General features: G+C 41.5%; 1 protein-coding gene across 1 annotated transcript; it reads right to left on the bottom strand.

The window, feature by feature from the left end:
* Window positions 1-2,424: 2,424 nt before the first annotated feature.
* Window positions 2,425-26,682, bottom strand: si:dkey-121b10.7 (heparan sulfate glucosamine 3-O-sulfotransferase 6). Its single transcript, XM_067576498.1, has 2 exons — window positions 25,824-26,682; window positions 2,425-4,120 (listed from the first exon to the last, which is right to left on the bottom strand). The coding sequence occupies exons 1-2, from the start codon at window positions 26,300-26,302 to the stop codon at window positions 3,502-3,504; spliced, it is 1,098 nt and encodes a 365-aa protein (XP_067432599.1). The 5' UTR covers window positions 26,303-26,682; the 3' UTR covers window positions 2,425-3,501.
* Between the last annotated feature and the right edge of the window lie 294 nt (window positions 26,683-26,976).

Raw genomic sequence — 26,976 nt, 5'->3', positions numbered from 1 at the left:
CCGATATCCGGGTTGTGGTCTAATCCAAGCATGTTCGGATCCTATGTACCCTCTGTGGGGCCAGACGCTCACATGGACCATTGACAGGAGAGTCATTGTATGAGCGACACAGCAATGTATCAGGAATGGAGCCAGGGTTTTTTGGATAAAGGCCTGTTCTGCAGACCTGCAGCTGAACCATCTTGTTTGCATATCAATACCTTCAGGCCTGAATAACTTCAGTCAGCTGATGAATGAGAGATTTGCCGCTATCTCAGGTCTCAGGGCTCTCTGGTGCAGAGAGAAGCATAAAGAAAACTTTTCAGCAGGGGGAAACTCAACGACATAGCTGGCTGGTTCCCTTTACGCACTCCTCACCCATGAATGGGGTTGTGTGACTTGAGGATATTCTGTAACTGAAGAGTATGCAGAGTGGAAAATGAACACCACCCACCTGTCAAATGCCAGTAAGTTTTGGTAAAAGTTTCCTAAAAGGTAACTGGTTATCATTTCGAGCCTATTCTGAAAATGTACTTGGCTGTGAAAGTGGCTGCTGAGTTATAATAAATAAAAAAGTAACTTTTCTTGGCTTGATGTTGGTATAGTTAGTTTTCTGATTCTGTTTTTGTTTTTTGTGGCTCAAAGGATGACAGTGATGGTCAGTTGGTCAGTACACCACTTTGGTTCAGACTGAAATATCTTAATAACTGAAATTTTGCACAGGTAGTTATGGTCCTCAGAGAATGAAACCTACTGACTTGGTGATCCCTTAACTTTTCATCTAGCACTATCAGGTGAAAATGTTTTATTTGTTCAAATTGGTTTATGATCAAATATGTGCAGAACTAATGACATTCATATCAACCTCTGCTGTAGCCTACTTTGTTTTAGTGCCACTTAGCAAATGTTATGCATGCTAACACGCTAGACTAATATGGTGAACATGGTAAAAAATTACCATGCTTTCTTAGGTGAGCAGTGAAGTAAAACTTTACAGAGTTGTTAGCATAGCTGCAGACTCTTGGTCTCATTGCTGTTTTGATTTACATACAATTTTAAATTTTTTATATACAAAAACCCTGTAAATTTGTCATTGGGAATCCATTTTGCCCCACTGTGCTTGATTTTTCTGCTTTGCAAGCTCTTTGTTGATGTACCAGTTGGGGACCAGTGACCAGGGAATTGAATCAAACTGATGGTAAATCACTGATTTGTAATGATATGAAATAAGAACTTTGACGATAATGAGAAAGTAGATGGATGGAACAGAAACCCCATAGTGACTGTGTATCCCCGAAAAGATTAAAATCATACCCAGGTTCAGCATCTGTGTGTATGCCCCTGTGTATTTGTGTTTAGGCCCTGAATCGATTACAGATGTATGGAAGATATATCAAGTGTTAAATAATATTTTACAAATGTATGATAGCGACCCATGCTCGACCCCTGAGCTAAATCAAAGTGACAGTGGGACATGGTACGTATAAGCACATATCCCTGCCACCTATAAACTAAACAGGCCGTTATTGATCCGGACTATCTCCCTTCAGTGGAGGTCCAAGAGGTTGAGAATGCAATATTAATGGATCAAGGGGGAGTAGTTGTATGCCTGTGTGTGTGTTTATTTGTGTGTGAGTGTGTGCATGTGTGACAGCACGCATACGCGAGCATAGCTCATGCAGGGCGACTCCATTAACCAGCCTGGTGGTAGCAGTCAGCAGTTTATGGCGACCAGGCTCACAGGTCAAGGGGGAGTGACGAGGTCAAAGATTGCCATCCCCAAAAGGTCTCCAATCACCCCAGTGAATTGATTGCTTACACATCAGAAAAGCCAGTCTAACGTTAGCTTCAAATTTAGCTCCAGATGCCTGCAGCTGACTGCCAAAGATTGACTGACCACTCACTCACAAAGGAATAGTTTAACATTTTGGGAGATGCCCTTATTCGCTTCCTTGCTGAGAGATATATAAGAAGATTGATACTACAGATATGAAACCTTCTCATCTAACTCTCAACAATAAAGTGCTTATTTCCCAAATGGTCTATGCCTTTAAAGTTAACTGTTGAAGGGCATAGTATTATTTATCAATAACAATCCCAGATATGTTAAAAAGTGATTTATCCAGCTAGTTTAACACTTGATTTCATAAATGGTTGAAGGGGAAAGGTTAACATAACAATCTGCAGCACTTTCATATACTGTAGGTGCTTTCTTTCTAGTTCATCACTTGAAATAACACAATAATGATTAACTACATTTTCTTTTTGTAATCATCCAGAGTCTGGTAGGTCTCTCTTTGGAGAAAAAAAAAAAAAAATCATCTGCCCCACAGATGTATTTTGTATTCCCGGCAGCAGCATTATCAATTTGTTTGGAATAAATACAAAGAGGATGAACAGAGTAGTTCTCAGACATGCAGTTCAAAAATAAGCACAAAACACATGTTTTAGAATAAAAGTTTTAGTCAGAATTTCAGCAGAATTTCAAATACAAAAGTCTCAGAGAAAACATCTCAACAATAGCTTGTCAACTTATAAATTAGCATTTTAGAAATATACAGTTGCATGTTAAGTACCATTTGTGGAGGTGAGTGTTGATCACATGAAGTTGAAAACAATCACAGATACAGATGTGGTGAGCATTTCAAATAGCATTATACTGGCAACATAAATAATAGCAAATTTACAGCACATAGTCAACTGTGTTTTTACACTTGTACCTTTTGCATCAGTACCAGGTTTACTCCTGCAGTTTGCTACTTTTAATTTTTTTTATGAAATTAAAAGACAATCCAGAATAAGAGATTGCATTGCAAGAACTGAAGAGAAAAGAACTCGCTATAACTGCATATACTGTATAAACATTTCAGATTATTTACCTAGAGGTAAACTGAACAATGCTGATGTGACTCTGAATGATTAACACATCACACATTTACATTTATTTTGATTGTTCCATTGTGCATAACTCAATTCAAAACCTTTTGCTTTTTTCCTTGCTGTTTGTGTTGTTTTTGTAGCAGAGGTCCAATATGTAATTTGGTTTATCATAGCTTTACCCTGCTGCCAAGGTTTGTTACTCTCTTGCCATTTGGTTTAACTTTCTAATTTTATTTTCAATGTGGATGTTGTGCTGTTAAGTACAGCACATAGAGCTTAGCATACTTCTGGCACTGAAGGTGCCAAGTGCTAGATGTTCCAACTTTACACAGATAAGCAGTATATTTCAATCTGGCTTGTCCTCTTGCCCCTTTGTTTAGCATTGTTTGCTAAAGTGGATCTTGGGAAGCTCTCACAAAGTTTGTTAGCATGGCTGCTGTAAACCTGGAGGAAGGCGGGAGAGTGTGTTGGCAGATCATCCTGCATTCAGTTTTTATAGATTAGGAAATGAAAGAAAAGCATATTTTGCACAGTAAAAGCTTTGGTAACACACAATGTCTTTAAAGCATCCCTGCATGGTCTTGGTTGTTGGATGAACAACAATGCTACTGACAACTTTTAAGAGCTTTGGTGAGTAGCCGTTCAGTCCCAGCCAAAATTGTGGCCAGTCATTTGGTAGAACTTGAGATTGAAGGGTCTGTAGAAGTCTCTGAGCCTAAGCAGGACCTCAGAGGGGATCTGGGGATGGGGCCTGCCCTTTGACTTCCCCAGGCAGCGCGGCCTGCTGCTCCCCTCTGGCTTCTTTAGGCAGGGGAAACCTTTGGTCTGGTTGAAATAGAAGTGCTTGTCTGTCACCACACGTTTGAGTCCCAGGAAGTCCTGGACCCGGCCCATCTCGCCCGCTGGGTCCGTCACCAGACGTTCGCCGCTGACAAAGAGGAACCGCGAGAGTGGGAAGAATCGCAGCCAGTTCTCTAGATGCTTGGCATAGATGCCAATGCGTACCGCGCTCCAAGAGGTGTCAATGAGGCCTGTGGTGGCATTGCGGAAGGCCAGGTTCTGAAAGGATGGGAGCCCGGGAGATTTGGTCAGAGTCTGGGTGTAATCAGAAACAGCCCGGGTCACAGGGTCACGCACCACCACAATCAGCTTGGTGTGGCGGCTCATGGAGAAAACACGACGAGGGGCTTCTTTAGTGATGAAGTAACTGGGAGTCTTCTCCATGGTGATTTGACCCTCCAGTGTACGAGGCATCAGGTTCCTGGATCAAAGAGAAAAAGAAAGAGAGAGAAACACTGCTATTAATAAAACTGTACTCTAAACATTCCATGAATATACTTGAGAAAGTGCCAGCATATGCTCTCTATTACAAAAATAACATAAATATATTGGAAAAAATTAATACATTCCCTTAATATTCTCATAATTCTCAGAAAATTCTTTTGATGGTGCCTCAGTTGCCTTGAAGGGTTTTTGATTTTGCTTTGTAATTAGTGGGCTAAATCTGTGATTAGAGGGAGATAAACATGACATTAGCTGCTGGCAGTGATGGAGTGACCATGTCAGCGCAGACTGCGAGGGAGTCTGTGAGTGGCTACTGTAGGAAAACCGCAAGGCTATATTAACCTCAGAAAAGTAATTTCCTCTCATCCGCTGCCTCCTCTTAAACAGGCTCATAACTGCCTGGACTCTCCCTCTGCTCTTGTTCTTCACTGTGTTCCTCGAGTATGTCCCACAGGACTAAAATAATAGCCACATTACCATCATACCGCTGGTATTTGTAGTCTTACAGGGCTGGAAAACCTTTCTTCTTCACTTTAATTCCTTGTTTTCCCCTTTTGTGGGTAAAACATATTACAAGCTGAGCCTTATCATGTCATATTAAGGAATAGTTTGACATTTTGGGAAATACTCTCATCCATTTTCTTTCTGAAAGATAAATGAGAAGATTGATACTACTCTCATGTCTGTGTTTTAACTATGGAGATGGAGTCATGAGTTGATTAGCTTAGTTTAGAGTAAAGACTGCTCGCTTGGCTCTCTCCAAAGTCAAAAACACCCCTACCAGTACTTCAAAAGTTCAACAATATGTCTACCAGCACTTCTAAAGTCAATAGTAGTTAGTGCATGACTTCCTAGGGGTTTTTCTGTGACCGTTGTCAGAAACCCAATGGGGACTTCAGAAAATCACTGCACCTGGCTGCTGGTTGCAAAGAAATAGTTAAAGCATGTAACTCTAGGGAAAACGATAACTTTTTAATTTTACATTTCTGTTTGTGTATGGATTGTTGTGGAAGACATGTTAATAAGTGAGTTTTAGAGTCAATGCTAAGCGTATTTTGAACTTTGGACAGAGCCAGGCTAGGCTCTAGCTCAGTTCTTAATGCACAGACAAGAGAGTGGTATCGATCTTCTCATCTAATTCTCGGCAGAAAGAAATAAGAGTATTTCCCAAGAAGCTCAACTATTTCTTTAGATGATACAAAATTGTGGAAATTCTTTATTTTTGTAGATTCTACTTAGAAAATACCTGTGGAGGAGTCACGTGTAGCCCAATCAGATAGAGCAGATTGGAAGTGTTAAGTTAGAATATTTTTGATGCTTACAGAAAACACAAAGTCAAAAAGTCAAGAGCATCCTATAACATACACAAGTTATTTGAGTATTATCTTATGGCAGCCATGTGTTCTCGTTCAAACTAGGTTATTGCCTTTGGCCCCCTGATTGTTATTATCAGCAGTGGTTGAGGTATTCTAGGCACAGTTTGCCTTTTAGTAGACTGGATTGCCCTCTTTCTCGTGATCTTTACCCCTACTTAGATGACTCAGAGGCTGAGAAGAAGTAGTACCTCAAAGAGTTCAACAAACCCCAACCAAAGGCTATGTTTGACTGAGAGCCCTAATAACGTGCCAGAGTAGATTGTATATAAAATGAGGGAAATGGGAGGGAAAGGAAAACCTATTTGTCTTGTGTCGTTTATTTCATTCAAATGCTACTGTAACACTAAAATGGATTCTAATAACCTCCGTTGTGAAAAATATCCTGCCAATTTTCCTCCGTGAAAAAAAAGACAACAGCCCCTTTCGTTGAGTTTAAAAGATGAGATTCAAATCTCAGGTTCAGTTTGCGTTTTAGAAATCTAAGCAGTGAGGAATGCCAGTGTTACAACTGTGAAAGATCTCTCAGCTAATTTCCACAGTTCCCCCTCCCGCCTCAGCAGGCATGTGGTGATGGTCGGGTCTGAGTCTTCGTGGTTGGTCTGCAAGTGAAGGGCTTATGGGGCTCTGAGCTCTGGTGTGTGGTGATGGAGCCAACTCCATTCCTCTCTCTGATCCAATACACACACTCGGCTCCAAGTCCGGCATGGCCCCTGGCATGAATCTATGAGGGTAACACCAAATACACAACTTATGGTATTCATAAGAAACCCCTGAGTTGTATTACAGGGCCGGGGCAAAACAAAATCGAGGAAAATACAGTGAATACCTCAGGGAGAAAAGTTTAGAAAAACAATACTGTTTTTATGGCTAGTCTGAACGTTGGGATGTATTACAATGAGCACTTAAGGCCAAAGCATAAGCTACAACCTATCGTTCTGAAGCCAAGTTTCTGAGACTGTGGGTCGTGGGCTTATTTCTGGTCACCACATGACGTGAGTGGCAATATACTTTTTATGAATCTGACTCCCAGAAAAGGCTAAATTTCTCATTTGGATCCAAGGAAAGTTTAACAACTCTTACTTTGAGAGGAAATTCCACCTTTTGGTTACTGTTACTCTCATGTGTCATCAATCGGTGAGGTTATTTTGTGAAAATCGCATGGTTTTGGTGCATCTACTTCTCCTCAATCTGCCTCATCTACCTGCATTTTACCACATTTCCCAGAATGTCTCTCAGCAACCCCCAGAGAACCTGCTTGAGCAATTAAGCATGTGTTTCCAGTAGCAAAAAAGGAGAGCTGCATCCTTTAATCAACATATTTTTGGCTACTATGCACTTGAGTTCCTTAATATTACTGTCAGTGGAGTCTGCCTCTTTTACGATTGATTTCTCCCAGTATGCCTCCTGAACATTTGTGCACAAACAGTGGCTGCAGAAATAATCCCTCTGCTCTTAAGGAACTGGAACTAAAGCCTGACAGTTACTGCTGATGTTTTAGATCGAGTAACAATTTTCTCATATCAAACATGGTCACTGGAAAACCTAGACTTGACGTGACATAATAGAAAATAAAATAAAACCAACACGAATAAAAAAGAGAAAAACAAAACAGCACTATGACTCCTTTATATTTTTGGTTCTGTTTTTCTGTGCGGTCGTATGCAGTGATACCACTGCCCACAAGCAGATCTGAAAGAAAAAACAACTGAGGTGCCAGTGTGTTTGGGTTGTTTGGCGTTTTGTGAGTGTGTCTGTAGTGCCGAATGGATGTTTAATTTCATCCAATCAGTTTAATGGAAGCCATGGTGTTCCATGCGAGGCTGAGTGGGGCTTCCATTGACATCATGTTTACATTTTAGAGCACTAGCCTGTAATCACAGGACAGCCTTGGTACAACAGAAAGCCCGGGAGGAGGCCACACAGCGGTGGAGCACAGGGAGGAGAGAGGGGGATGTGGGGGTACAAGAGAAAAGGGACAGAAGAAGAAGAGCAAAGAGAAGAGTGGGCAAGAATAGAAGAAAAGATGGAACGAGAGGTAAGAGCACAGATGTGGAGAAAAACAGCACAAAATCCTCTCATCAACTTGGACCCACTATTCCGGAGCAACTAATCTCTTTTTATCTCATAAAGATGAAAAACATAGTGTTTGTTCTTTTTATCTGATACTAATTGTTGTGTATGGTGACGCCACTGACCACTGGCCTCTGTATAGCTTCCAAAAAGAGTTTAGGGGAACCTAGCAACCTGATGTTTGTTTTTCATCACACCTTTACCGTTAGCATCTGGAGCAGGAATGTGGTTGGGTTTGAAAGTACGCAGATGTGCGTTTATCTGTGCATACAAATGTGTCCAGGCGCTCTCACACGCTCACATTTTGCTGTGCTGTGTGTGGGTGGGCCGAGCTTTATTAGGGCCTGTTTAAAGGACTGCAGGCTAATAGGCTACTGTTTATGACTTGAATATGAGGGCACATGCAAGCAACAGGAGAGGATCAGGGTCTACTTCAAGCACAGATAGTAGACACTATGTATTAAAATTGATTGAAACAGAATTTTTCATTTCAGCCCTACAAACCAACATGCAGCATATTTGAGTTAACACCAGAATCTTTTTGACATTTGCTTTACCATATAAAAAAATTATGCCATAGAAATGAATAATTTCCATGAAAACAGTATAAAGAATTGCTAAATAGAGCTAAAAACCATGTCAAACCACTCTCTGCACTGCCACAGACAGACGGCTATCCTGACTGTTATCTGTAATTTAAATCTTTTTGATGAGCTGACATCTTGGTAGTTCAGTTTGTTTATCCCACATAAATAACACAGTAACTAAATCCGGTCATGATGGAGGGAAAAAAAACAGCTAAAGTTTAGCTAGTCCTGCTAAACATTTTTAAAAAGTAACTGTTTGGTGCGGTTTAACTACCTGTAAATCACATCATTTTTAAATGCACTGTAATTTATTTATCAGTTTAAAACATAAATGGTAGATGGACAGACACAAAGCAAATATAAATAATAAAAATTGAATAAATAATCTGAAACAAGTTCAAAAGGACAAGACAATTCAGTTTTTAGACACTGTTGTCCAAGGCCAGAGTGCAGTATCTTTACCATTTCTTAGGTATTTTGTATGGTCTACACCAGTGATTATTGGGGTAAAATGAATAACCTTTAAAAGGCATAAAAATGAAACAGTTTATCTGTTTTGCAGTTTGTCCCGCTAGCCTGAAAACCTGTTTTTAACAATTTCACAGAAGTTACAGCTCTGTGACCGTGTAGGGTAAATTTTTGCCTTGAATGAAGGGTTTCACAACTAAAAAATACATGCGTGTAACTGTGTATATATTTTAAATTAAAAAGAGCACCTGCAGGCACTGTAAACACAGTGGCTATTATCGCTTTTCCCGTCTCTCTCTCTATCTCTGTCTCTGCTTTCTACACTCACACAAACACAACGCACACACAATAACCATCTGAACATGCCTTCCACAGGATGGATCCACATCTGGGAGCAATGAAGTTCTCCGTATGTGTGCATGTGTGTGTGAGCTATTGGGGAGATGAGGGAAGTGTTTCTGGGTTAGGACGTTTCCCTCTGGTTCGGAGCTCGGAAAGCTGTGATCCATGCCGGCTCTGCCGGGCCTGAGGCCAGACCCCTGGACCCTCTTAATCCCCTCCACCCTGTACTGCACGGAAATGGACTCTTCCACCCTGAAGGTCAGAGGCAGATGGTTGTGATTCAGAGGGCGAGACCACCGGGGATCACGGGGGATCATATAATGCAACATGTCATCATGTGCAGATTTCTCTCTTGTACATGCTTTCTTTCCCCCTGTTTTCCTTCCTCTACCCCTCCATTTCTCCTTCCCTCACCTCCTCTCTTTTCTCCACTTTTTTTACAACTTCAAAGCCTCCTCTTGGCCTCTACTGTATCCTTCAATGTGAGATTGTTATGAATACATTTGACATGTGTGAAGGAATTTTAAAACACATCAACATCCTCAACCACTACAGAGGGACATATGAAGACAGATACAGTCTGCCTCTGAGGTTTCCTTTCAGTCAGTACACTCGGTACAACATCAGTACATCAGTATGGGGATTGCATCCTCACCAGACCAACCCGAAGAACCTTTCTCAATGAGACTGTTGCAGGCAGGGGGAGTCACGCCTTCCCCTGGGGGTACAAAAGACCCTGCACAGTCTCCACTCTATCTTTTTGCACTTTACCTTGCATAACTGCATAACCTGACTCTCGTAGGACCATTGCTGGTGAATTAACTGCCTGCTTGGAGGTGAGTTAGCTCTCTGCCCAAGGTTTTGCTACCAAGGCTCTCTACACAGTGCTTGTTTAGCTCACTAACTAACTGCTTTGCCGTGTTTAGCCCAGCTAACATGCACCTGTTTAGCCTCGCTAACATAACAGCTTTCCACACCTGTTTAGCAAGCTAACTCGCCAAGTGGAATGGCACCTGACAAAAAGAAAAGCCATTCCAGTGGGTCTAACAAAGCTAGCAAAGCTGTGAAGGCGAAAAATTGTCCGTGCCCCAGTGCTTGCAGGTTTTCTCTATCTAAGACAGATACCCATGACACCTGCCCGGTGTGTCTCAGCATTTTGCATGCTAAAGTGAGACTTGCTCACCCTGTGCGCACTGTCACCAAATCCGGAGGATGACACTGGAAAGACGTGTGACATTCCTGTTGAGGATGCTAGGAAGCTCAGCCACACATGGAGATCCCCTGCTGTCTGAAGCCGCCAAGTTGTCTGTGGAGTTTGAACGCGAAGGCGGGAACTTCGATGAGGGAGTAGGACAGTCATGGGGCGATCACATGGATGATATCCTCCCTCCCACTGAGTACACGGGTATGGAAGAGGACCCATCCAACTTCACTGTCTCCATCAACAATATACAGCTCAGTGTGCTGTCTGAGGATGAGCTTTCCCTCGCTTCCCGTCAAGTGCCCTCTTGGAGGAGGAGGTTGAAGTCAGAGGTGGAGGAGATGAAGGGGAGCCTTTCCAGGTCATCGGTGCTGGAGATCTTCTGACCAAGACCGACTGACCCACCCCAGCCTGCGGTACCATGAATGCTTGGCAGACTGGCCATAAGGGAAACCTCTTGGCAGGCATGCAGGGTGTTGCAGTGGATCATGGGAAATGATCCACTGCAACACTGCTAAAGACTCCAATTCAGGAAGTGTCCCCCACTATTCAGAGGCATTGCAATGTCAAAAGTACATCCATCCTGCGCCCCAGCATTAAGAGAGGAAATCCACTTTCTGCTGGAGAAACAGGCTATAAGCAGCGTCCCCATGAACAAAGAAGATTTTACAGCTTTTACTTTGTGGTACTGAAAAAGGACGTAAGTCTCCATCCTATTTTGGACCTTAGAGTACTAAACAAACACCTCAGAAAGTTCGAGCTCAAAATGCTGACATTATGCCAGGTAATGCAATCCAATTTTCACGTGCAAATATTACCGAGACACAGACAATTTCTGCACTTTGTTTATGACGGCACAGCGTATGAAGACCAAGTTCTAACATTTGGCTTATCCCTCACTCCTTGTGTTTTCACCAAATGCCTCAAGGCAGCACTGGCACCGATCAGAGGCCAGGGGATTCGAACCCTCGACTACCTGGATGATTTACTGATTCTGTTGGACTCAGCATATCAGGCCAATACCCACATGTCCCAGTTGGTGACTCACCTAAAGTCTCTGGGATTTATCATAAACTGGAAAAAGTGCTGTCTCACTCCCAGCCAGAAAATGTTTTCTCGGTCTGGATTTGGATTCTATAGACAATCGTGCCAGGTTGTGCAAGGTCTGCTCCAGCTGCATCACATTGTGAGTCTCCATCAGTGCCAGTGCCTGCTGGGACTGATGGCCTCTATGATTCCAGTGGTGCTTCTGGACTTGCTGATGATGAGAAAATTCCAGTGCTGGGTGCAGGACAGACAGGTGTTCTTCTCTCGTCAGAGTGCAGTGACAATATGTGCATAATTGTGCACATAAACAAACAGGGAAGGACACACTTTCTTCCCCTCCCCTCTCTTAGAGCAATGCACATCACGGGAATACTGAACGGTGGGGCAGACCTTCTCTCCAGGGGTTTTCCTCTGGTGAGAGAGTTGAGATTGCGCTCCAACGTAGTGGAATAGATATGGGGTCACTTTGGCAGAGCCGCCGTTGATTTGTTTGCCTCAAGAGTTTGCCTTCTCACTACAAGATCGGAGCGTGCCCCTCGGGTTAGATGCACTGGCTCATCAGTGGCCTTGGAAACTTCTGTACATGTTTCCTCCAGTGGTGCTGATCAAGACCATACTGGAGCGTGTGCGTATAGGGAGATTAAATATGATACTGATCACCCTGCGTTGGCCCAAGAAAGCATGGTTTGCGGAGATTATTTCATCTTCTGAACAGCAGAACTACTGTTGCAGGCCCAGGGCCAGATTTGGCACCTGCACCCCGAAATCTGGGATCTGTGGGCCTGGCCCCTGAAAGGGAGAAACTGACCATGACAGGGTTGCCTGCCAACATCATTGATACAATACAGAGTGCCACAGCAGTGTCCACGCAGGAGTTATAGACGCTTAAGTGGCGTTTATTTGATGCTTGGTGTCACGGAAGGAATATTATTCCGTTCCAAAGCTCTGTGGTAGATATTTTGCCATTTCTCCAAGAATTATTGGAAAGAGGCCTTTCCTTTTCCACTATTAAAGTCTATCTCTCGGCTATCTCTGCCTGCCATGTGGGATTTGACGGAAAATCCCCCGGTTCCCATCCTCTGGTGATGTGTTTTATGAAGAGTGTACAGCATAAGAGGCTGATGTGCAAAACCATGATTTCCCAGTGGGACCATGCTCGGGTTCTAGATACACTGTGTGATGTGCCTTTTGAGCCATTACCATCTGTGGGCATTGATACGCTTTTGTATAAGACAGCGTTCTTGTTGGCCCTGTGCTCAGCGAAACACATGGGAGACTTCCATGTGCTCTCTGTTCATCCTTCATGTTTACAGTTTCCGCTGGACAGCTCTAAGGTGATACTGCATCCTAATTCTGCATGTATCCCTATAGTACCTGCCTTGTCATGCAGGGCATTATCTTCTGAGCTGACATCCTTTTCACTGCCCCCATTTGCATCAACCAAGCAACAGCATCTGCATAATCAATGCCCGGTACGCGCATTGTGCGTGTATGTTGACTGAACACAGGAAATAGGCACAACTGACCAGCTTTTTGTCTGTCTTGCTAACCCAGTTAAAGGGAAGGCACTTTCCAAGCACTGTTCTCACTGAATAACAGAGGCCATCTCGCATACTTGCCTGCAAGGGCATACAGATGCCTGGTAGCATGCAAGCACACTCCACCAGGGGTATGGTCGCATCTTGGGCCCTTTTTAAAGGGACTTCTGCAGAGGATGTGTGCTCTGTGGTGAGCTGGGCTTCTCCACATACATTCATCACCAGGATATCACAGCACAGGATGTCACTCAGTCTATACTCTCAGCAGGAAAGTAATGTAGCTGATGTTATCACTGCTGCTGTGTAACGTCCGGTTCATCTCAGTCTTCTGCAGGCGTGTTTTCAGAGTGTGTTGCCATATTTCCATACTGATGTGTTATACTGAATGTACCAATTGAAAGGGAACTGGAGGTTTTGCACATAACCAATGTTCCCTGAGGGAGGTAAACGAGCTACAGCACAAGTCAGCCCCTCACCACTTATTTGGTTTGGTGAAGTGCAGTTTAGATTGAGAAGCAGAGACTGTGCAGGGTCTCTTGTAGCCTCAGGGGAAGGTGGGACTCCCCCTGCCTGTGAGAGTCTCATTGGCCTTAACAGGTATTTTGAGAAAGGTTCTTCAGGTGGATCTTGCGAGGACGCAATCCTCATACTGATCTGTTGTACCTCGTTTTCCTCCCTCAGGGAACATTGGTTATATGCATAACCTCCAGTTTGTCATTACTGATGGCAAATACAGGGCTGAGGAGCTTCTGTGGGCTGATTAGAAGTCAGAAAGGACTGTAAGCAACTCAATAAAAGGGAAGGAAGAGTAGTGCTTCTCTTTGTGTCTGTTGGAGTTGGAGCAATATATTAACTGGATGATGTTTCTGGCCAGTATTCAGCCTTTTGTCAAATTAATCGATTGCTATGTAAAAATACTGAAAAGCTCTTTCTTAGATATTTGTTTAATTTTTTTCAGTTATACAATTTTTTTGTGGGTTGGCCTGCCAAGAGATTTTAAGAAAATTCTGGTGGAAGCAATCTATACTTTTAGGAATGAAAAAATGTGCAAAATATTATCCATCAGCCCCTCACACGTTATCTATGTAACATAAAACCACATTGCTGACACCTCATGTTACCGTATCTCTCTTCAGCATGTGTGTGGCACACTATTACACACTCCGAAGGTTACTGTCTGGCTGACGCACCAGGGTGGTGAAAAGTATTTTTACCGAGGAGGTTTGCATCACTGGGGTAGGTCGGTAGGAAAGAGCAGAAGAATGTGTCTAGCAGAGGGGAAAAATAGAGGCGTAACAGTTAATAGAGACATCACAGGGCCTGAGAGTGGTGAGTGAGTGAGAAGTGGTCAGTCAGAGTTTCCTCTGAGAAACCAGGGCAGCCCTAATCACAGAGAAAGACCTCCCTCTCTGTGTGTGTGCTTTCATGTCAATGCATGTGTGATTCTCAACCAAGCCACTAATTTTTCACTGTTTGAACCTTTAGCATTAGCTGGCAGCAATTCGTCTTAAAGGGAAAAATTAGACATTTTGGGAGATACCCTTAATTCACTTTCTTCCTTATTCCTTTCTTCCCTCCAGAGTTAGATGAGAATATTGATACTACTTTTATGTCTGTGTGTTAACTTTGAGAGATGGAATTAGGCTTGGTTATCTTAGCGTAAAGACTGGAAATGAGGAAACAGCTAGCCTGGCTCTCTCCAAAGTCAAAAATGCGCGTACCAGCATTTCTGAAGCCAACAGTGGCTGGGCGCGACATCCTGGAGTCTTATTATCACCATGAGGTTGCCAGAAAAACCAGCAGAGACTTGAGAAAGTCACTACACCCAGCCACTGGTCACCAACAAATAGTTACAGCACATACTCCCCGTAAAAATTGTGCATGGATTGTTGTGGAAGATACAACACCTTAATTAGTGAGCTTTAGAGGTGCCTTTTAGCGTACTTTGAACTTTGGACAGAGCCAGGCTAGATGTTTCCCCCTGCCTCCAGTCTTAATGCTAAGCTAGGGTAATTGCCTCCTCCGCTAAATATGTAGCTGTAGCCTGCAGCTGTTCAGCTTTGCTAAGACTAGAAACAGGGGAAAACAGCTAGCCTGGCTCTGCCCAAAGGTAACAAAATCAGCCTGTCAACATCACTAAATCTCACTCATTTACACATTTTATCTTGTTTGTTTAATCCATACAAAACCTGAAGTGTAAAACACGTCAATCTGCAGTTACAACCCCCATAAAACAGTGGAAACCAGCTGGTCCCCCTGTTTCCAGTCTTTATGCGAAGCTAAGCTAGCCAGCTACTGGCTGTAGGCCTGGCTTCATATTTCACGACATGCATGAGAGTGGTATCAATCTTATGATCTAACTTTCAGCAAGTAAGTGAATTAAGCATATTTACCAAAATGCTAAACTATTGCATAAGCTTTTGATAGCTTGTAAACAGCATAATAAGACAGCAAAGTACTAAAATTCTGACTTCAGAAACAAAAAAAGGAAGGAAGTGAGCAAATATGTCATCAAAACACAAACGAATAAAATTAAACTAGAATCTCAAAAAATAGCAGAAAAAATTAGATTCAGTGATTATATCTTTAATAGCATAACAACCTGATATGAGATAACATGGTAATAAGGTAAAGCCTGTTGTGTGTGTCTGAATGTATGTGTCCATATGAGTGAGTGCAAATGTATGTATGTGTGTGTGCATATTGCCACTGATTGCTCCCACCCCTCCTGACTTATCAAATGGGAAAATCTGCGGTTGTGTTCCTGCCAGGCCCACAGTGGCCTACTTGTGTGGCTTTATCTCCCAGCTGCCGGGGGCCCCCGGGGCCCCACCCTGCCTTCATCCGATCTCCTAAACGCATGATGGTGGTAGGGATGGACAGATAGATGGGGTGGAGAGACGGACAGATTACAGAGAGACGCTTCCTGCCTCCTGCATCCTGACCCCAGTGATGTCATGATGTCCCCGCCACAGTTACATAACTGAGCTGTTAAGTTAGTGAAATTGGTTTAGAATATATTTTCAACTGCTAATTTAAATTTACAGTAATATCCTTAAGAGGTCTTTTGAATTAAAAAATATAATAAATATGATCTAATTAATTAAATTTGTATTTTAATGTGAAAAGACTGAATTTATATCTTGACAAAATAAAAATAAAAAGGTCCAACCAATGTGTTGTTTCTGAAGTTTTTTAACCACATCTCTTGACCTTCCTCAGTAGCTAGATTTGCTCTTTTGTCAACTCCTTCAGGTCACACGTGACTGAAATTCTCTGCTTAGGTCATGTGAGAACAACTAAACCACATCCATGAGAACTTAGCTAATGAGAGCCATGGAATGTGGTTGAAAGCTCCAGAAATAACAAGTAACCTTAGCACTGAGACTTTTTTGTTTTTGTTTCTGTTTCCAAGGTCAAGAATGACCCTTCAAGCTCAATTTCATTCATTCAATCTATGCCAATGAATACTTTTTCAAAATAAATATTAAAAAATATGCAAATTATATTATTATATTAAGATACATGATCATTTTTATTTTAAAGTTAAGGGATTATTCTTTGTGTTTCAAATACATTGAAAATGTCCATATATATATATATAATTATTAAGTATCATTACATTGTTATTTATATTTGGATATACACTAATATGTTGTCTCTTTCCTCAATATATTACATTATAGATAGATATTGATTGGTATTTCTAGATATAGACAGAGCTGTTTATTATCTTTAAACCTGCAGTTTTGTCCTTCAGTCCAGTTAAAGATTAAACATGAGACTTCCTTCCAACATGTACATACTGTAACATTTACCCTCCTCTCTGACTCTGCACAAGTGACAAAGAAAACAACCATGTTTCCAATAATTAAACAGCTTTTCTAAATGAGTACACACACATGTGGGACAGACAGACAGACAGACACACACACACACACACACACACACACACACACACACACACCTCAGAAACACTGTAATTGACTCAACATGGACTTTTGCTTGTCTGGCAACTCCCCAGGTCCCGACCAATAAGAACACTCGATACTGTCCGATCACGAAAACCCACTTCCGAGCAGTTTCAGCCTGCCACTCCTTGTGGTTTCTCAGCTCATTGTTAGCAGTGTCTTAAGCAGAAAAACGGAAATCACTGCTGGCAAAGGCACAGCTTTTACAACTGGAAACAGCCAATTCAGCGGTCTGCTATTAGTGCCATCTATCAGGCTCTTCAGAGTGGACTCAGTGGATCTTGGCTACGTTTACACACACACACACGCACACACGCACATCAAACATACAGGACGGAGTAGAGTTTGGATGGACATGAAGAAGGAGCTGGTGTTGGTTTCCAGACTTCCTCCCATCACTGCATCTTGTTTGATGTTTTTACTTGTCCTCAAATTCAGCAGTAGCTCTCTGCCAGAGTTTCAGGCGTAATTAATCTTATTTCCCCTCAAAATGAGCACAGGAATCACCGGCAGTTAACCAATTCATCTAAGTTGGTTAAGTCAAACTGATAGGAGTTTTCTAGGGAGGTTTTATAACAGGACAAAGGAAGGTGTGTTTCTCTGTGGGACTCTCAGGGTGACTGCAAGGTTCTCATGACCCCCCCCCCACACACACACACTCACCCAGGCAGTCAGACATTAAACAGAGATGAACACCAGTGAGAGGTCGACGACCACACACACATACACACACACATATGCACACCCAGTCAATAATTACCTGCCTCTCCAGACAGACTGGTGATGGTAAACTGGGTGTGGATTTGAGTATCTGTTCTGTCCAACAAAACTAAACAGCAACTTTGAGCGTTAAATATTTTTCTATGAAGTTAATGGGGAATATTTTAGCTCTGTTTCATGGTCTTTTGATAATATTGTTTGCTTTTTTTCCCCCTCCATTCTTAAACACTTATATCAGATATGGAAAACATTTCCGATACGCTAATAGTATGGAGGTAAAATAATTATAGCTATCCAATGGTGGAAGAAGTATTCAGATCCTTTATTTAAGGAAATGAAGAGTAATGCAGTGTAATGTATTAAAAGTAAATACAGTCATTTGACCCCTCTCTTGTAATCCATAATGTATTATTGTATTATTTGCACTGATGCATTAACATGTGAGCAGCATTTATATATTGCAGCCAGTCGAGATGGAAGATATATATTGATGGGTTGTTATTTCAAGAACTTGCACCATTATCTGATAATATATAAGTACAATCAATATATGAGTACAATGTATAAGTACAATCTTTATCTGCAAAGTAAGTACTTATTGTAGCTGACAAATAAATGTACTGCAGTAAAAAGTAAAATTTTTTCTACTGAAGTGTAGAAGTATAAAGTGATGTAAAATTGTAACTCTTCAGTAAATTACAAATAAATCAGCATTACTTGAGGAGAAAAATTGTGTAATCGACCATCATGTCTGAGCTTGACTAAGGAGATATCCTGTACTCTCATGCAGCTAATTCCATTTTAAAACAGCATGATGCAGTTTAACATCATGCCCTGCTTTTCATTACAGGGGATAAATTTACCATTTTCATCACTTTGTGCCGTATGAAAGAGTACAGACAGTGTTGAGAAGTAGACTCTATCATTTTTGTTTCCTAAACGTCTCCTACTGAAGCTGCCTCAGGATATCACATCTCTTCTCAAATTTAAAAAACACTGCTCATCAGACCACATCAGTCTGACCTCAGTTCCATTGAATTACAAATGACTTTGAAAGTCTCACACCACTGAATGAAATTAAAGGTTTAACTTTTTAGAGCTGTTTTAGAGATTGTTTCTGATGCAGTTTGTATGTGTTTGTGTGCGAGTGGCCGTGTTTGGTTGTGTCTCAACTCTGTTATTATTTCCTCTGCTGCACTCAGGTCTCTCTCGCTAAAAAGATCTCGATCTCTATGAGATTACATGATTAAATAAAGGGTTTTAAAAAAGTACAACACATGAGTAAATATACTTTCCACCACTGGACTTACGGTACTTTCCATAATGGGATGACAGCTTTTACGTAAACTTCCACTTTCTGTTCCTATATCACATCCTCTTTTTCACATGAGTCATATGAGTAGGACAGTTTTTGTCATGCGTTCAGACCTTGCACATATTTTCTCTTGCTTTGCCTCACTCGCTGTTTGCAAGAAATCTAAAATGGCACGAAGCAAAGAAAGACGTAAAAAAAAAAAAGCGAGGTCGAGAGAAAAGAGACACACAGAAGAGGATTGAAGTTGGAGGACGCAGAAAGAGGAGAAAAAAGTAGGAGCATGTCTTGAGTCTTTTACTTAAAACTCACGTCTGACAGTCTGGAAATTAAAACCCAGAAAATTGAACTTAACTGAAGAGACGGAAATTAAAAGTCAGTCACAGCGATGAATGGAGTCTGCATTTTGACACAAACTTTCTCTTTCTGCCCTCTGTAATTGTGATTGAAATGTGGTGGTGAGGCTCCCAGTTTCCCCAGTGATCCTTTAATCTTGCACCTCTCACCAGTCCTACCCATCTGACTCCATTATTTCTGACTGGATGAGACACAGCGTGCTAGGAGGGGAAAGGTCGGCCAATGACGAGCTGTCAAAATATTGATGACTGAGTTGGATCAGGCCTTTTTTTCCCCTCAGACTAAAAATCCATACCTATCCTGCACCAATTTATCAAGTCATGTTTGATTATACCTTTATAGTTTTCTCAGCCTAATTTACATATTGTATTAATTATGACAAAAAATCCGTTTACATGTAAATAACAGTGCGTGCATGTTATGTTGATTAGCTCTGACAGATGTGCGTGGTGGTGCCGCTTATGTTTTTCCTTCTGACACTGATGCGGCTTTAAATACTATGCAGAGCACTGAACCCTGTCTTCTGCACAAAGCCCTCTTTCTTCCAGCAGGATCTATACATTTCCTATTTCTACAAATTCTTCCCTGAGAGCCTCTCTCTCTCGCCGAAAACCTTTGTCAGTCTGAAAAACTCTCTCCGCAAAATGCAGCTTCCAAGAATGTGCGCAGAGAGGAATTCACCAGGAGAATCCCCTTGTGATTGGTAGAAAAGTCTAACAGGAAATAAAACCTGAACATTCCTGTCTAGGTAGCACATCCAGCTCTTCGAGAAGGGACTATATGAGGGAAAGAAACACAGAGTCGATGAGGAAGGAGATTTAGAGGTAGGGAGCAAAATCATCGACTCTAACAAGAAAGAGAACTTGTCTGGTGGCTTTACATTACACAGTACGAGTGACCTGAACAACCCAATAAATCCGCTACAGCAACACTCCGACTGTGGGGTGTAAATGTCAGCGGTGCAAAGGAGTAACAGCTCCTTGTCAACAAGATTGAATATTCAGAAGTTAATTCATTTCTGCTGCAACAGCGTGATAAAAGCAGAGAGGGGAAGATCAATAGAGAGAACCTATTTTAGGTGATCGATATCGGGAAATGACATTTATATCTGCGGGATATTTATTATGTCAGGAAAAGGTTGGAGAGGCGCTGAGAAGAACAGGGGGAGTGGACAGGTAAAGCTGAAGTAGTGTGAATGAATCCACACACATCCAAGCACACACTTGCAAACCATGGCTGTCTAAACCCTCGTTCTCCACCACCAGACCACAGAATCGTTTCCAGTAGATGGCAAAGCCAAGGCTTTTCCACATATAAGCATTTTTTTTCTAAAACAATTTGCCAAATGCTTCCTTTAAGGATGTCCATGTGTTTTACTTGGTTACCAGCTAAAGACAGAGGCCAAGGCTCTCCTTTAGGCTCAAAGACACACAGACAGCTCTTTGAAATGAAGAGAATAAATCTTCAAGTGATACTTTCCAGCCTGGTTTCAGATGATTTCGTTGGCTCCACATGCTACGCTTCTGTTTCAAATTGATATACGTGAATCACTGGGTACTTAACATGTAATTACTCTAAATGAATAATATTTTTATAACAACATATGATATGTGGAAGTATGGAATAAGCAGGAGAACATAAGAGGAAGGAGAGGAGGAAGGCTATAGGGAAAGTCTTTGAACATAAATGCGGATTATTCATAGGCTACTGAACGAGAAAGGGGCAGATTGTTGCAAATATATGATTTTGTCACTACTAGTGTAAAGGAAAAGAAAGGAAAAGAGAAGAAGGAAAGGAAAAGAAAGGAAAAGAGAAGAAGGCAAGAAAAAGAAAGGAAAGACAAAGAAAGGAAAGGAGAAGAGGGAAAGGAAAAGGAAAGGAAATGGAGCGAACGATAGGGAAGGAAAGGAAACAGACGATAGGCAAGGCAAGGAAAGGCAAGGAAAGGCAAGGAAAGGAAAGGAAAGGAAAGGAAAAAGAGATGAAAGGGAACGAAGGATAAGGAAGAAAAGGAAAGGAAGGAAAGCTAACAAAAGATAGGAAAGGAAAAGAAAGGAAAGAAAGAAAGAAAGAAATGCGAGGGAACGAAGGAAAGGAAAGGAAAGGAAAAGAAGGAGAGGAAAAAGAGACGAAGGAACGAAGGATAAGGAAGGAAGGGAAAGGAATCAAAAGACAGGAAAGGAAAAGAAAAGAGAAAGGAAGAAAGAAAGAAAGACAGGAAAGGGAACGAAGGAAAGGAAAGGAAAGGAAAAGAAAGGAAAGGAAGGGAAAGGAAAGGAAAGGAAAGGAAGCGAAAGATAGGAAAGGAAAGGAAGACAACTTGACTAAAAATTTACATCTGTCTCATATAAAAATAAAAATTCCCAATAACTCATTACTTGTCCGTAGGCCAATGAGCTACATTGCCCCTGGGTACAATAGGCTTTCCCTATAGCACTGAAGGTTGAAGTGTAGGAACACTGAAGCGCTCATCACGCTTCAAGGTGAGGGGTTGGGTGGGTGGTGTTGACTAATGCTTCATAAGGCCTTGTTTAACTGTGACTGGGGGCCTAATCCCTCTCAGCTCCTCCGCATGTCCCTGAGCTGTCCATGTTAATGCCTGACCTGTCATTAAACCGGTCCAATTCACGCAGTGTTGACACGAGCTGTCAGCGCTTTAGGACGGAGCGAAAACACACGTTTCATTACGCCTTCAAAAGAGAGAAGAGACAGAGAAAAAGAAAGAGATGAATACGTCATGTCTGTGTAAGAAGAGTACAAGGTGAGGTCAGTTTCCTGTCAGCAGAGAGCAGTAAAAGGAACGTGTAAAGGTCAAATGCTCCTCTCACCTTTAACTCTTTCTACTGTCACCATTCACGTCCTTACTTCTGCTGAACGTCATGAGTCTGCATGGGTTTCCCCTCACACTAATTATATATTTCTTAAAAAAGTAGAAACTAACCAAATCTTTGATGGACACATTTACAGTTTTCCTTTGTTGCCCAGTAGTGTACATGCAAAATTATATTTGAACCAAGAATTTGCAGCAAATATACCAAACACAAGAAAAAAACAAAACTAGCTATTATTATGTCACCAAAGATTAGCAGACATACTGTATGTTATCCAGTTTGAAGTACCCATTTGCAGTTGGTCTGTATCTACAAACAGATGGGTTTTTTTTTACACCAAAAGTTTAACATTGCCATAATTTCCAATGGAAAGCAGCTTTCTGAGCCACTGCGGTGAGCCCTATGCTGATTTTCCACCAGGTTGAACACGCCAAATTTCAGCTAAATTGAACTTTGACCCCACACAACTTGCTTCCAATGGGATTGTGCCATTGGCAGAAGGTGGAAATTGTGATGGTGATAATTTCACCGTAGAGAAGATAGTGAAAATATTAATTTTGTGCTTTTTTTTTTTTAATTCACAGAATTCTGTAAGTCATACTCCCTGATCCTACCGCGACTATCGGGAAAAAATCTGAAGCCTGGCAGATAATATTAGAGAGAACGGGTAATATTTTTTATTTACATTGTGACGTAATCTGTAGTGTTCTAGTTGACTGCTTTGGAGGATTATTTCCTGTTTTTCATTTTACACTCCACTCCGTGCTAACTATTCACTCCTGTACCGTCAGTGTGAAACCGCAGGGGAGACATGAACCCACAATACGTATATACTTGAGACAACAATGCTGACATTCACCATCTCACAGTTACCCTCTTACACCCATATGATCCTCTTAAATGTCCCCTTATATCAGACAGGAATATGACAGTAATGATGAAAAGGTATAAAAAAGGAAACAATATGTGAAACCTTTTCCTTCCAGATAAATCATGCTTGTAGTGGAGAAATGCTCACATCCAAGAATACCCACTTTACTGATTTTTTAATTTATTTTTCAAACATAAATACCCCAAATTCTCAGATTTCAAACTCATAAATGTAATGATTTGCTTCTTTTCTTTATGATATAAGGTAGAAAACTGAACATCTTTAGGTAATGGACTGATGATCAGATAAAACAAGGAAACTGAATGGGCTTTATCTTCATTTTAAAGACAAAATGATTAAAACCCATTTAACAGTGAAACAAGGACATAATTTGTATTAATTGATAATGAATATAATAATTAGTTACAGCTCTCTCCCCTATCATTAACAGAGACTAACAGTTACAATAGTAAGGTAAATTTCTAGTTTGCATTTTTGCATTTTCCCATCTATGAAAACTGATTGCAGACTTTACACCTACTGGATGATTAAAAGCCACAATATGCCTCTGTTGAAGGTTTCAGGTTCAGTTGTAGTCATTCATAACTCAAAGTTGAACTGTTGCAACAAGCAGCTGTCCACATCACTCACAACTTTAATATGTATGTGTGCTGTAACTTGCAGCCAGAAAAACCCCATCCTCTTCCTCTTCCTGTAACACCTTACTGAATACAATACAAAGAAACAAGAAAAAAAAACAACACTTGTCTGCACAAACACACAGGCTTTGACCTATGATGTCACTGCTGTACCACCTGAGCCTCACAGTGAACTGATCATTACCCGGCTGTATTGATCCCTCGCCATGTGTCTCTGTCTTGTTCTCTCACCCTACATTTCTCTGCCACACCTCCGTGTTCTCCTCTCTCTTCCTCACATCTCTTTATCAAACCGTCATTTACTCCCCGGATCTCTTTTCCTCATTCTTCCTCTGTGATGGTGGCTCTCCGCTGTCCCTGCCTCTCCGTTCTGCTGTCTGTCTCTCTGTCTCTCATTTCTGTGTTATCAGATATCAGACAACAGCCACGTCCACAAAAAGAGGATTTGTCTGACTACAACTGCTTTAAAACATAATTTCTCAGATTTAATTCTTTAATTACGCTAATTTGATTTTGTAGAATAAAACTGAGTACCAGTACTAAGTACTGGCACAAAATGTAGGCTATTTGTTACATAAAACTACTGTATGAACCTTCAAAGGTCCATTTTTTACTTATCCTCCTTCAGAAAATACACGACCAGTTGACTTATTCATTTCAGGCACCGCCACCATCCACAATCCACGTCCTCCCTCAGCCTGTGATCAGGCTGGTAGTGACGAAGGCCCTCAGGGGACCAACATGGACACTTTAGGGAAGCAGCGTGTCAGCTCAATAAACAGCAATTTATTGGCAGGGGACTGAATACGCTGCCATCACTGGAAGCTATCAGCAGAGGGTATCATTGGTGCTGAGAGATATTAATGAAGAGAGAGGAGAGGAGAGGGATTGATCACATCAGCATGACATGATGTGTGCACCTGGGCAAAAACATATTTATGTGGACTTATCAGAGGAGAGTGTATGTGAATCAATGTTCCTGATACATCATGTCTATGATTTACGATAACAAGGCAACTGGAAAAATACATGATAATAAGGGTTTGTGTACATTCGGTCCCCTGAGGACAGCTACACTTTTTTACACTGTGGTCACTGATTGAGAAAAAAGTTTAAGAAAAAATATGTTGGAAAACTCTCAATTACTCATTATTTATGAACTTATATTTGCAAAGACACTTTTCAGTTTGCAGGTTTCCTCAAACTGCTTCTAGAGAAACAAAATGAGCTCAAGTGTCTTAGACTCAGCAGCGTGCACATCTGCCTGATCAGACATCCACATCATCAGATTGGTCAGGCACACTAACTACTAAAAATGCTCAACATATTCAAAATATTGAGGATGAAAAAAATAAATCACATGCTTTTTTTGCATGACAGGGAAAATTTACAAACAATCCAGAATAATCTAGAAGAGAGCTGGGGTCTTGTTGGGCCCCTGTGGTTTAAGGGCCCCAGTCTACTTGGCCTGCATGACCTGTGTATTTTAATACATTAACACCTAATGCAATATATGGCCTGTGTCACAGGAATAGTAAGTATTACTGCATTTTTCTATGAATACATCATAAATCAATGCCTTTATGTATGTGTGGCCTTAAATATATCACCAGAAACCAGTTTAATAAACACAAAATAAAAAGGCTTTTGCATATTTTCATACAGATCTTTAGCTTTACATAGGCTAATGTTCAGGGTCAAATTTGACTCATTTTTACATTTGAGAGCAGTAAAAACACCCTAAATAGTTTTTTCTTTTAGCCTGAAATTTGATAACTTCTCTTAATGTGAACCAGAACATACAAAAAATGGAAATATTTCTAATCTATGTCAACATGAAATTATGCAGCTGACACACATTTTTGTAGAGTGTCTGTCCCATATTTATTAAAAAATCAATTCAAAAATATTGTTGCGTTCTTCACATTTAATATAATTCACTAAAATCGTCATGTTCTCCTGTTTTATGTAACATAGGATCATTATATAGTGTGATTGTAAATGTTTTTCCTCCATGAACAAAAAGTGTAAAAACTAAAGAATAAACTCTGCTCTCTGAAAGCTTCATTAAGGATGTGAGTATGTGAAGATTAAACAATAGAAAGAAAGTATAGAGCTCTAACTTTAATTAATTTGCAGTCGTTTCCTTCTGGCAAGTGACAGTCCGCAGTTACAACTTCTAATCAGCCGTCAGTGACTTCTGACCTGAACTTTGACTCTTTAGTTCATTACTATTCCGATCCTTTTCCCGTTTGGGGCCAGCAGGACAGCCTCTGCTTTTGAGTTTAACAATCTCTTGTGAACTGTTGTATCATCAAAGAGAAGCTTACCTGTACCATTCCAGTCCCTTATCGTAGAAACGGTCGAAGAAGTGCGGCTCTGCGCCGACGGCTCTCACGTCCGGATGGATGCGCAGGAACTCCAGCAGAGCCCGAGTGCCACCTTTCTTCACCCCGATGATGATGGCCTGAGGAAACTTTTTGCTGCCGAAAGTATTGGCTATAGAGATATTGGTGGATGGAACATCGCTGATTCCCATGTCCGACAGCTGTTCCCGGACAAACGAGACCGGGGACGCGTTATACGCGCCGAGCTGCTTTGCTGACGCTTCTTGTCCATCATTTAAGATAATTTTGTTTTGAAAATTAGTTTGTTGGTCATACACAGGCCTGGGCAGGGAGTCACAGTATCCGTTGAGGCAGTAAAAGAGGTACATGAAGAGAATGATCATGGTAAAGAACACGGACAGCTTGGACTGCACCTTCAGGTGTCCAAAGTTGAACGCAGCTCTCCATTTACTACATCCCATGAGTCGCAACCCTGAGCATGAGGACACAACGCAGGAAACATGCCATGTCAAATGACTTCATACTACTGACTTTAAAAGTCACTCAAGCTGAGAACGCCTAAAACTATCACCACGCTTTTGCCACAACAGCAAGTGGCGCAAAACTTGTCCATCGCGCGTCAAAAAGCTCCACATGTTCCTCTGCTTATCTTACTTGCCCTTTGCCAGTTTTCTTTGTCAGCTCGTCAAAGCATCAAAGACAATCTGTAGGTTTCACCAGTAACTTGAGCAAAGTCCCAGCCAGGCTCCGCTGAAAGATGGCTGTAAATTTACGTCTCGCCGCGCTCCGTGCCTTCTGTGCGTTCCCGTGGCTCCCTGGCAGCGACTCTATAGGAAACCCTTTCCGTGTGACAGCCAAATACACGCCCTGTTTATCAAACACACGCCCCTTCCATCCTCAGCCCGTGCGACACTAAAACAACAGAATAATTAACAGGCACCCTCTCTATTACACCTTCTCCATGCCGACAGAGAGGAGAAACTCTCGTATCGCAGTATTTTGAAAGCAATTTTACAGAAATATAGTCGTTAGTTTAATTGTAATTAATGCATTGGAGGAGGAGGGAAACGCTGGGAACATGATGAAGAGGGGATATTATTTTCTGATTGCAGGACTGAGGATGCAATTTCCCCTC

This window comes from Thunnus thynnus, chromosome 20 (assembly GCF_963924715.1).
Source record: "Thunnus thynnus chromosome 20, fThuThy2.1, whole genome shotgun sequence".
Taxonomy (NCBI): Eukaryota; Metazoa; Chordata; class Actinopteri; order Scombriformes; family Scombridae; genus Thunnus; species Thunnus thynnus.
Note: the sequence above shows the minus strand (reverse complement) of the source record. Positions and strands in the feature narration are given on the sequence as shown.